Below are 11,584 nucleotides of genomic sequence, written 5' to 3'. Positions count from 1 at the left end.
ATAGTGTTAAAATATTTGTAGTTTATCTAAAATTTATGTTCAGATGAACATCTGTATTTTCATTTGTTAGGAAATTCTACCTCAGGCACTAGTTTTGTGTGGCCTGGATTAATCCATTTCATGGTGGGAGGCTCATGGTCTCGTCCTCTCCCTGGTGTTAAGGTTGAATTTTCCCCCATAGAGGAAGGCAGAATCTTTGGAGGCTGTGCCCCAGGATGCTGCTGCCCCAGGATGCTGCTGCCCCAGGATGCTGTGCCCCAGGATGCCGCTACCCCAGAATGCTGTGCCTCATGATACTATGCCCCAGGATGCTGTGCCTAAGGATGCTGTGCCTCAGAATGTTGCTGCCCCAGGATGCTGTGCCTCAGGATGCTGTGCCTAAGGATGCTGTGCCTCATGATGTTGCTGCCCCAGGATGCTGTGCCCCAGGATGCTGCACCTCAGGATGTTGCTACTCCAGGATGCTGTGTCCCAGGATGCTGCTGCCCCAGGATGCTGTGCCCCAGGATGCTGCTGCCCCAGGATGCTGTGCCTAAGGATGCTTCTCTCAGGATGCTACTGCTTCCGGGTTCTTGTGTTCCATGCTTTTACTCTGTACCTGTGTCTCTGGAAGAAGTCATCATGCTGCAATAATATTGATTGTTTACCTTTTAAAAAAATAAATAGAAATCTGTACTAGTTTAAAAGACTGAACATTATCTCCTCCATTTACTCTTTTATTTTACTTATTAGACTATAAGATCATTGAAGCAAAACCTTTGAGTTGGTGCTCAAACTATTAGTCGGATGAAGAGATGATGGCCATTCTTAATCTAATTTTAGAATTAATGATGGGTTGTTTTCTTGTTGAGTGAGCTGAACGTAAGAAGTCCACCAGATAAACTAAGATCTCATCCATAATCTGAGATGATGACTATTAGCTGTGAAGAAATTTTAAACAGTAATTGTCTTCAGGAGCACTAAACTGCTGCCTTGGATTATAAATTGGCTTCCATTGAACACGGCAGAGGCTGGGGGAGATTCACTAGAGAGACTGCGTTATAGGAAGGTGGAAGATGGGTGTGTGCCTGAGAGGGCAGGTCTCAAGAAGTTTGTGCTGTATATTTCAAGAATGTGATTTAGGTTTCTCTAGGGCACATGGGTATAATTATCTATATTGATCTGTTTGTATCTGAATAATGTATGCATAGAGCAAATTTGTATAAGTATACATATATTATGCATATAAATATGTGTACAATCTTTATTGATACTATAACTCATAGACTGTAAAATCAGTCCATTTAAGACATAAAACTCAATGGCTTTGTGTTTTTACAGAACCATACAATTATCACCACAATATAACTTTAGAGCATTTTCATTACTGTGAGGTAGAATACCTAGGCAGTGGCTGTCACCAGTTACATTTCTTCAAGTCTTCCTTTCTATGGCACTCAGCGTGTGCTTTCTTGAAACTGGCTCCTTTCACCTCCCATCAGTGAAATCCAGCTATGCTACAGAGCATGTAATCTCAATCCTTTTCATAGTCCACTAATACTCCATTCTACAGGCAGATCACCTGAGATCACCCATCCACCAGTTGGCATCTGCATGCATTGTTCCTGCCTTTTGCATACTGCAAATTTTGCTGCTGCAACACCTCGGAACCCGGACCTGTGACTACACATGTGTTCTTACTGAATTGGTGGGGGTCTTTTCCCTCTACTGCAAATGAGATTGGTGGTTCATAGAGTAACTCTCATTGAACTATTTGGAGAACTGCTGAACTATTTTCTCGGTGACCATGCCACGCGTGTCCCACTGGACTTTATTGAAAGTTCCAATTTTTTTCTGTATCCTCCCAGCACCTGTTATTTTCTGTTTTATTATAGTCATGCTAAGGACTGTGAAATGCATTATTATGGCTTTGATTTACATTTGCTCAAAGACTGATTGTGCTGAGCATCTTTCCATGCATTTCTTGACCATTTGCACAGCTGCTTTGAAGAAACATTTGTTCAAGTTTACTGCTCACATGTAAATTGCATTATTCTTTGTTACTGGGTTCTAAGAGTCATTTAATATTCTAGTCACAAATGTCTTTGTTCAGATATATAAGTTGCACTTTTTACTGGCAATATTTATAGCATAAAAATTCTGGATTTGGTTGTGCATTTAATTCAGTGGTATAGTACCTACCTAGCATGCAGAAACTCTGAATTTGATTTCCCAGCACCACAACACATACATATATAATATCTTTGACTACACCTTAGTTGTTATGTAGGTGTGGAAAAGTTAGAGATGTGCAATTGATCTGATGGAGTTGGACATGGGTCAGAAGACTCAATGGTACTCTTGTATAAGACTAAATACCTGCAGTTCTTCAATGGATAAATGTCAAATGACTCTAGAATTTGTGTGAAAAGGTTGAAAGATAATGGTGACCAATACAATCTTTGTTTCAGTGCAGAGGCCCACTGCCCCTCACTATTACAGTGATGCAAAGAAGCTGAAACAGGAAGCCTGTGCAAAGACATCACTATGAAAGGGGAAGACCCACAAGTGTTCAATGTGCAGAGAATAGGAGGCGGTCAAGTGCTCCGTCCTAAATGAGACATGTATATCCCATCCCCTTCTACCAAGGCTCGGGGATCTTCTTGGAAGAAGGGGCAGAACGGCTGCAAGAGCCATAGGGAGTAGCTAAGCTCAGCAAAAAAATATTTTCCAGACACAACAGCACACTTTGTTCCACATACAAATCCACAACAATCGGGGCCTTATGCATGAGATCAGCCAAAACTTGAACATGGACTTGGAGAGGTCATGAAGTCACACCCCCTCTAGGGTGTTATTATCATCGGACAGCTGCTGAGATAGGAAAGCCAGTTTATTTCAGGAATACAGGTCCCCAGGGTTTGTCTTGCTCTAGTAGATGGTCCCACACCTATGCTTATACAGGCAGCACTAAGTGGCTTCAGTCCATAGTAAAATTTTCTTTTTTAAAAAAGACAGAGAACACAAAATTCATAAGGAAAAGTGGTGAGGTTATAGGGGAGCAATTGAAAGTGAGGGAATGGGGAAATTTGATCAAAACACATTGTGTACTTGTATGAATAACACATAAAATGTTTTTAAAATGCCTATCTTTGTAGCATGGACTGAGTTCACCTGGCTCTCAGGATAATTAAGCTGTCGCTAAATCCTCTCAAGGATTGACAACCCGGAGTCCCAAACGGTTGCAAGTCCTGAAAAGAGTCTATAGTGAAATAGAGAGTCTCTAGCTCAAGTAACAGATCTGCTTCTGGAAACTTCTTGTTGGATAATGTGGTAATGAACCCTTGCTCTGATATTCCCAAGCCTGAGACCTCAAAAATACTTCTGTTCTCTCAGTTATAAAATAATTATGTGTACCACGGAGAGAATTTTTTTAACCAATTAATGACTTCCTCCTGCCAGTAGCCTTTGATTTATAAAATCTATCTATTGATACATTCCCTGTTTTGAAGGAACTATGGTTGCTTTCAGTATAACTTTAATAACATTATATCATGTGCTCAGTTGCTGCATTTCAGCATACAATGAAACAAATCAGTCCATAAACTAATATAAGACACATACACTAGATTTACGTGTACATGTGTCCATCTGAATAAATCAGAATGAAATGGTGTGGTCTACAAGAGGAAATGCACCACACGCAGTGGCTTGGTGCCTGTTTCTTAGACACAAAACTTTAAATACCACAACCTGTTTCCTTGTGAAAACTGCAGTTGGTGTGGAAGACAGGAATGCAAATGATCAGAACACATGACAATCTCAGTGACAGACATGCTTCAAGTGCTGCCTGAGTGCCAGGTGAGTCACGGCCATCATGGTTCTGGAGTTACCCAAGACTGTCATTGGAGTTGTCTCAAGCAATGAGCCAGAGTTCCCATGTGGAAAGAGATGAAAGGATGTTCTGGGAAGAAGAAAAGACACCTGAAAAGGCTTGACAACATGGAAGAGCAAGGCATGTGAAGAGGGTGAAAACCACTTTACTTGAGTTCACTTGTAGTTGTGGGACAGGGTGGGCAAGGGGGAGTTGGTGATGCTGAGAGGGGCATGAGCTTAGAAAGGCAGAATAGAGAAGCTCATGAAGGGCTCCATGTTCCTGCTAAGGAACTGGGTGTTTATATAGCAGTCAATGAAAAATAAGTAAAATAAGATGTCTTTATCTTATTACTTTAGGAAAATCGCTCTAATAACTACTTCAGATAAAGTCTGGATGCAGAGAAATAATGAGACAATTATACTATATAGGAGAACAGAATTATGATAAATGCGTGTGTGTGCATGTGTGCATGCATGTGCATGTGTGTGCGCATGTGTGTGCTTGTGTATGTACATGTATATGTGTGTTATGCATATGTCCTTGAGCTTGGTATGTGTCAACAGACACCTGTGGACGTCAGAGGTTGGTCTTAGGATGCATTCTCCCATTGTTTCTCTTGATATAGGGGTTTCTCATTGAGCCTCAGGCTCATAGTCAACAAGGCTGGCTGGCCACAGAGTCCTCAGGGTCCTCCTGTACCTTCCCTTCAGCACTAGGGTTACCTGACTCTCGTGTGTGTGCCAGTCTGAAGTCACGTCCTTATGCTTATGTGGCAAGCATTGTACTGATTGAGCCACCTCCCCCATTCTGGAACCCCTTAGCTTGAAGATGCTGCCAGATAAGGAATGCCCTTTGGAATAGCTTGAAACCTTGTTGAAAAAAATATTTAATGTGCCACATTTATCATTGCCTTCAGACAATTGCAGCACTAATTCTAGTTCTTAACCATGGACAACCTTGTGTATCTATATGTTTGTGGGAGTGTGTGCATGTGACAGAGGTCAACATGAGTTCTTCCTCACTCATTCTATACCTGAGTTTTTCTGAGACAGAATCGCTCACTAACCCTGGAGCTCACTACTTAAGCCAGGTTGACTGTCCTACAATCCTCAGGAATCTCCTGTCTTTGTCCCTCTACCTCTGGGATGACAGAAAGAAACAGCAGTGCTTAGATTTTGACATGAGAATGCTGGAAATGAGAACTCTGGTCTTATTGTTTGTGTAGCAAGCATGTTACAGAATGAGTCATTCCATGGCCCCACCAAATGATAACTTTTAATTTCTAAGACCCTCTACATAGCATTAGGAAGAATGTCAGGAGTTTAACATTTTGCTTTTATTCCAATGACCAGTGTCTGAAACTGTATTGTTGAAAACCGTATGACAACTCTAAACCCTAGCCTTCCCCACCACCATTTCCCTCTATGTCTCCCTGTAAGTTACAAGAAGTAACAAAGCTTACAGTGTTCTTCTTGTTTATCAGTTCATTGTCTAGTGATCTGAGATATGTGAGCCAAGCCCAATGCCATGCCCAATCTTCTACTCATCTGTCATGAATCTATTAACAGATTCATCTTATGTCAGGATATACACAAACAGGAGCACCAGAGCTATATTTCCCTTCAAAAATGCAGATTCCACAAAAGTTAAATAGAAGAGGCAAATATTAGTGTTCAATAATATACATCCTAGATGTCAATTAGTATAGGTTCTCAATTTTCCTTATTTGCTGTTTCCACATTACTCATCATAACCCAAGGTAAACAAACCTTGGCTAAAGGATGTGATCAGAACAATAATCCAAAGCAGAGAATCATTGGCCCTGTTGGACCCACCTAGGATTCCATCTCTCCGAGGCAATCCTTAGCATGTGGAACCCAGACAGATTCCTCTGCCTGGTCTTTAGGATCCTCATCTGGAGAAGGGCAGAGTGGGACCTGGAAACTCTTGAGGGTTTTGGTTGCCATGGCATTCTAAAAGTCTGCAATGCTATTGAAATCTGGGTACTCTTTGGAATGAGTGATGGGAATGAGAGCTAAGACTCTGAAGTCATATTGAACTAGGCAGACTTCATCTTGGGAGAGACTTCAGAGAGATGATTGGCATGTGCACCGTAAGTCTTAAAGAGCTTCCATAACCTACTATCTAACTGTGTCCCAAGAAGAGCCTGCTAAGGCGTTACCATTTCTGCCATTTCATGAAGAAAACAAAACACGGAGAGTGAAATGACTGTAGTATTTTATGTTAATTTTCTTATTTAATTCATGCAATAATCTTAAGGCCTTCCGCACTTACTCCTCCTTCTCACTCATTAGTCCTCCTTTACTTTCTTACCAGTTTATTGACAATGGATCCGGGCTTATGAGACTAAGAAGATTTCACCTCATTGAGTTACAACTACATCTACACTTAAAATCTTTGCTTACAAGTTTGGTGAGAATCCAAGTGACTGCGGGGGCTAGCGGATGATGGAAGCACACGAAATGATCAAGGAAAGACTATTAGTATTTCATTTTAAAAGATTTATGTTTGTTTATTTATGTGCATGAGGGGTTGTCTATGTAAGTGTTTGTGGTTATATGTATGTGGGTGCTGATGTCTGGACCTGCATGTGAAGGCCAGAAGAGGATTTCAGGTGTCCTCTTCCGCTACTCATCACATGGTCGTCTAAGGCAGAGTCTCTTCCTGGACCTGGAGCTTCATAGCTGGGATAGGCTGGAAGCCAGCATGCCTGCCCTAGTGATCCACCTGCCTTGATTCACCCCAAAGACTGGAGCTATCGGCTTTGTCAGGGAATGCCTGCCAGGTTATTAGGCGACTGCTGGGATCTGAACGCTGGTCCTCAGGATCACAGAGTGCGTGCTATTAACCGCGGAACATCTTCCCAATCCAATTGTTGCTTTATTTTTAACCATAAAAAGAATGCAAAAAAAATAATATAAGGAGACTTGTACTTTAGATTGCATGGAATATATAGAATAAGGAAAGATGAAGCTTTGCATGCCCTATTTATGGGAGGCAGGCTTCCCTAGACAGATTTCATTTTTAAAAGAAAACCTGGAGTCCCAGAACCTTAACTAAAGTCTCTTTATTTATAAATATTAGTTACTACTTCTAACCAGATCCAGAGAAACATAGAAGATACCCACCTTGTTTTATGTGGCTTGGGGCCGACCTTGTTAGTTGTGTTCTAAACTGTGCTGTCTCTAAAGGCTACTCCATCACATTACGTGGCTTACACTGCTTTGGAAGACAGCTCTACAGCATCTGCCGGGCACCTGCTGTCCCTCAGCTTCAGACAGGGTTGGAGCAGATGCCCACTGATCCAGAGGCATCTGTTGCTTGTGGCATGCTTACTCTTGAGAGGGTGCTGGATATTTTAAACATTATTCTTGGGAAGATTTTTTTAAAAGAATTTTCTGTAGTTCCATAACAACTGTAAAGAGGAGATTGAATTTTATGTATTTTACAGAAGAGTAAATTAGCATCTAGTTCAGTTATGAAGGTCCCCAAGCTGTAAGTCATCAACACGAGACACCAGATGAGCTCGGACTCCAACTTTTCGTCAAGCTGACCCTATTTTAGACTTTAGATTAGACTGTGTTAAGTTAGGGGATACTTCTGTTGTTGCCTCTAGCTTGTGACAGCAAGGAAAAGGTAAGGTACAAAACCATTTTCCAGAAGACGATACCTCCATGCCTTCTCATCCCCTTCACCACTGGGTCCTGCTGAGATGGAGGGGATACTGACAGGAGGAAGAAAACAATGACTGCTCCTTCACAGCCTGAAAGCTTCCGCACTAAGGCAGGACACTCCCAGCTCTGTAGGTGACTGGACGGACAGCGCATGGGGAGGGAATTGGCTGGTGGAATGCTACCTTGGGCAGATGCCAATCAGCTGTCTCATGGTCTGAGCCAGACCCACAACACTTTATATAAACACAGCCCTCTGCCCAGATGCCTTAGCCTGCATGACTTTGTGCCTGCTGAGGAGGGTGAGTCTGGAAGCTGGGTCCTGGGATTGTGCTGGGGGTAATATGTAGGTGATATTCAAGGAGAAGCTGGGACAGACATTCGTCAGCCTGAGGAGAAAAACTGCCTTAGGAATATAAGACATGCAGAACTGATAAGACTAGACAGGCTGTAAAGCGCATTCGTCTTTGACAGCCCCTGGTTTCTTCTCCAGACACCATTTTCTTCTGTTAGCAACTTGTCCTCGGGGAAGATATGCCAGTTATCTATTTTGTGTGAGTAAAGACACCAGAGGATGGATCACCTTCTCTAGGGACACAAACTTAGACACTCGCTACAAATGGGAAATGCCTAGCTCTGTCTTCCAGTGGATGCAGTTTTGGTCTTTTGAGAGCTTGTAAGAGGAGCTATGTTGTATGATTCAATGGCCAAATGAGCCCTGTGCTGTGCTGGTCACCAGGCTGCCCAGATACAGACAGCTAGCTCTGGGAAGAACAGTTGAGTGGTATCTGATGTGTTTTCTTGTTAGCTAAGGGTGGTATAGGAGTGTATGACTGAATGTCTTAGATCTCGCTGTTATGACCTTGTTATGTAGCTCCACAAATGTGCCTGAATGTTCTTACACAAAGCATCGAATGTGACAAAGGATCTGCTAGTCTCTGGATTACCTCAGCTTAATTAACTCTATGCTGCCTCTCAGAGGGTCTGGGGAGAAAATGTCTCTGAAGCCAGCAGACTATCACCCTCCAGATCACTGACAGCAGCGAGCTAGCTGTGCTGCATCTCAGAGGGTCTGGGGAGAAAATGTCTCTGAATTCAGCAGACTGCTACCTTCTAGATCACTGGTAACAGCGACCTGCCTGGGCAAATGTTCGTGCTAATCCCAAGGATAGTGTGTTTCGTGTATGAGGTATAAATGGATTTGCATATCTCTAGAAGGGTCTATTAAAATAAGTTCACTTAAAAAAATTGAATACAAGGCAGCAAGTACTAAACTCCAGGCCCAAGAGGTCTGGAATCTGCCTGAACCCTTTGCTTTCAGGGGACTTTTCAATGAAATATGAACCTAGATGGTGCCTGTGTTTTTGCTTTGCTTTTTGTTTTCCCTGTGTTCATTTTTACATACATGTGTGGGATGTGTGAGGAAATGCAGGCTTCTGTGGGTGTGGAAAACTCAGTTTGGGCTATCATTGTAAGCAAGCTGCCACTCGTTCTTCCTGTAGGACTGTTCCCACCACCAGGCTGTGTAAGGGCAGAGAATCTGCTTGACATCAGTGCTCTCTGGTGGCAGACATTGGCATGCCTACATTTACCTCCAGCTGTGCAGAATCCAGCCCTTTTTTTTTTGTTGCAAAACCGGAGCAGGTCTCATAGACTAGCGTGGGTTCCAACTAAGTCAGTACCAGTAAGGATTCTTGGGTGAAGGTTGAGGGCATGTGAAGACAGGCCGGAGAAGATGCCAGGCTCCTGGCTGTAGATCCTAGCTCCTCCCTCGCAACTCTCAGCCTCTTGACCCTGGTTTCTCTACCCTCAGGTCTTGTTCACCCCCCTGCATCAGGACCATGTGTGATCAGCAGCAGATTCAGTGTTGCGTGCCGGTGCCCCAGTGCTGTGTCAAGGGTTCCTCCTTTGGTCCCTCACAGTATTCCTATGCCAACAACCAGGTGCTGGTCCAAGCTCCATGTGGGATGCAAGTCGTGGAATATGCTGCACCGTGCTCAGTTCAAGTTTCCCAGACTCCATGCCAGTCCGGTGGCATTGAAGTGAAGAGCCAGGCTGCAGGCTCATCTAAGACCACTAAGGTTAAATGCCAGGCTCCATGCCAATCAAAGACCACCCAGGTAAAATGCCAGCCTAAGACAACCGAGGTAAAGTGCCAAGCTCCCTGTCAGGCTCAGGTTTCCTGTGTTCAATGCCAGGCTCCATGCCAGTCTCAGGTTTCTTACGTGCAAGTCCCACAGCCTCTTCCGACCTACTATGTAGAATGTGCTCCGGTGTATTACACAGAAACGAGTTATGTGGAGTATCCGGTTCCAACCTATGTGCCTGCTCCAGCTCCTCAGCCTGTTCGCACTTATGTAGAATGTCCCTCAATGGGCCAGGGCCAGGGCCAGGGAAGTTTCCCCACTCAGGGCCAGTACCAGGGCTCCTACGGCAGCTGTACCTCGCAATCACAGTCACGGGGTTCTTACAGCAACTGTGGTCCACAGTCTCAGTCACAGGGTTCTTACAGTCGCTGTGTGCCACAATTCCAGTCTGGGCCCTCCTACACCAGCTGTGGCCCCCAGCGCCAGTCACAGGCTTCCTATGGCGGCTGTGCCTCCCAATTCCAATCTCGAGCATCCTACAGCCACTGCTCCTCCCAGCGTCGGTCTGGGGCTTCGTTTAGCACCTGTGCACCACAATGCCAGTCCCAGGGCTCCTATGGAAGCTTCACTTCACAGCAGCGCCGGTCTCAGAGCACCAGCAGATGCCTCCCTCCTCGTCAGCTGCAGCCTTCATATCGAAGCTGCTCTCCACCAAGACGTTCTGAGCCCTGCTATAGCAGCTGCCTGCCATCCCGATGCTCTTCAGGCTCCTACAACTATTGCACCCCACCCCGCCGCTCAGAGCCCATCTATGGCAGCCACTGTCCTCCTCGGGGCCGCCCTTCAAGCTGTTCTCAAAGATGTGGACCCAAGTGCAGAGTAGAGATTTCCTCACCGTGCTGCCCCAGACAGGTTCCCCCACAGAGATGCCCTGTCCAGATTCCTCCCATCAGAGGTAGATCCCAGAGCTGTGGCCGGCAACCTTCTTGGGGTGTCTCCTGCCCGGATCTGAGACAGCCACAGCAATTTCCAAGGTCTTGCGGCCCACAGCGTCGTGCCTGGTCTCCAGAACCATCATGGCAGCGGTGTCCAGTTCCTGCACCACGTCCATGTCCAGAGCCACAGCGTCGTGACCGGTCTCCAGATTCATCATGGCAGAGGTGCCCAGTTCCTGCACCACGTCCATGTCCACGTCCAGAGCCATGCCCAAGTCCAGAACCCCGGCCATGTCCTCCACCGCGGCGTTTTTCAGAACCATGTCTCTATCCAGAACCATGTCCGGCTCCTCAACCAGCACCACGTCCAGCCCCACGTCCAGTGCCACGCCCGCACCCAGTTCACTGTGAGAATCCAGAACCACGTCCACAACCCCAGCCTTGTCCATATCCAGAGCCAATGCCGCATCCTGCGCGCTGCTCCAGCCCAGAGCCTTGTGGGGAACCCATGCGCTGTACCAGTCCTTGTTCAGGTCCTAATCCAGTTCCCTACCGCCAAGAACTAGGCTGTCATGAATCTAACCCGTGCCGCCTGGATACTGAAGGCCCGAGCCCATACAGCTGCAACCAGGGGCAAGAGAGTAACGACAACTGTAGACACGATGATTCCTTCCTGGGGACACAGAGTTCAGGTGGTTGTGGAGACCAAGGAAACACCCATGGCGGAGCGAAAGGTGGGGCTTATGCTGGAGCAAAGGGCGCTTACTTTTAAACAAAATGTAGCTCAAATGCCCCTGCCGCAGACTCTTTAGAACATTTCCCCTTCTCTTCTGGTCTACATTGCTCCACAGATGTTGAGGTGGTCCCTGCTTCAAAGCTGTGTTTCAGACTCCTTGCGTGTCATCTCAGATTCCACACCCGAGTCTCAGACAACATTCCATCTGTGTCTCACTCCTCCTCTGCCCTCTGTCTAAATTCTAACCAAACCAGCTTGGCCACCACGGTGTTCCTTGG

The 11,584-nt window shown here is 45.3% G+C and overlaps 1 protein-coding gene across 2 annotated transcripts; it reads left to right on the top strand.

Annotated features, from left to right (window-relative positions):
* The first annotated feature begins 9,389 nt into the window (after nucleotides 1–9,389).
* On the top strand, nucleotides 9,390–11,342 carry Kprp (keratinocyte proline rich protein). 2 transcript variants are annotated; one of them, XM_057792886.1, is made up of 3 exons: nucleotides 9,390–10,050; nucleotides 10,168–10,677; nucleotides 10,753–11,342. In XM_057792886.1, exons 1-3 carry the CDS (start codon nucleotides 9,390–9,392, stop codon nucleotides 11,340–11,342), a joined length of 1,761 nt encoding a protein of 586 aa, XP_057648869.1. The 2 variants fall into 2 exon arrangements, with proteins under 2 accessions (XP_057648869.1, XP_057648867.1); XM_057792884.1 differs by having other exon boundaries at nucleotides 9,390–11,342.
* The last annotated feature ends 242 nt before the right edge of the window (nucleotides 11,343–11,584 follow it).

Source organism: Chionomys nivalis, chromosome 18, assembly GCF_950005125.1.
Source record: "Chionomys nivalis chromosome 18, mChiNiv1.1, whole genome shotgun sequence".
NCBI classification, from domain to species: Eukaryota; Metazoa; Chordata; class Mammalia; order Rodentia; family Cricetidae; genus Chionomys; species Chionomys nivalis.
The sequence above is the reverse complement of the archived record's forward strand: the minus strand, read 5'-3'. Positions and strand labels throughout refer to the sequence as shown.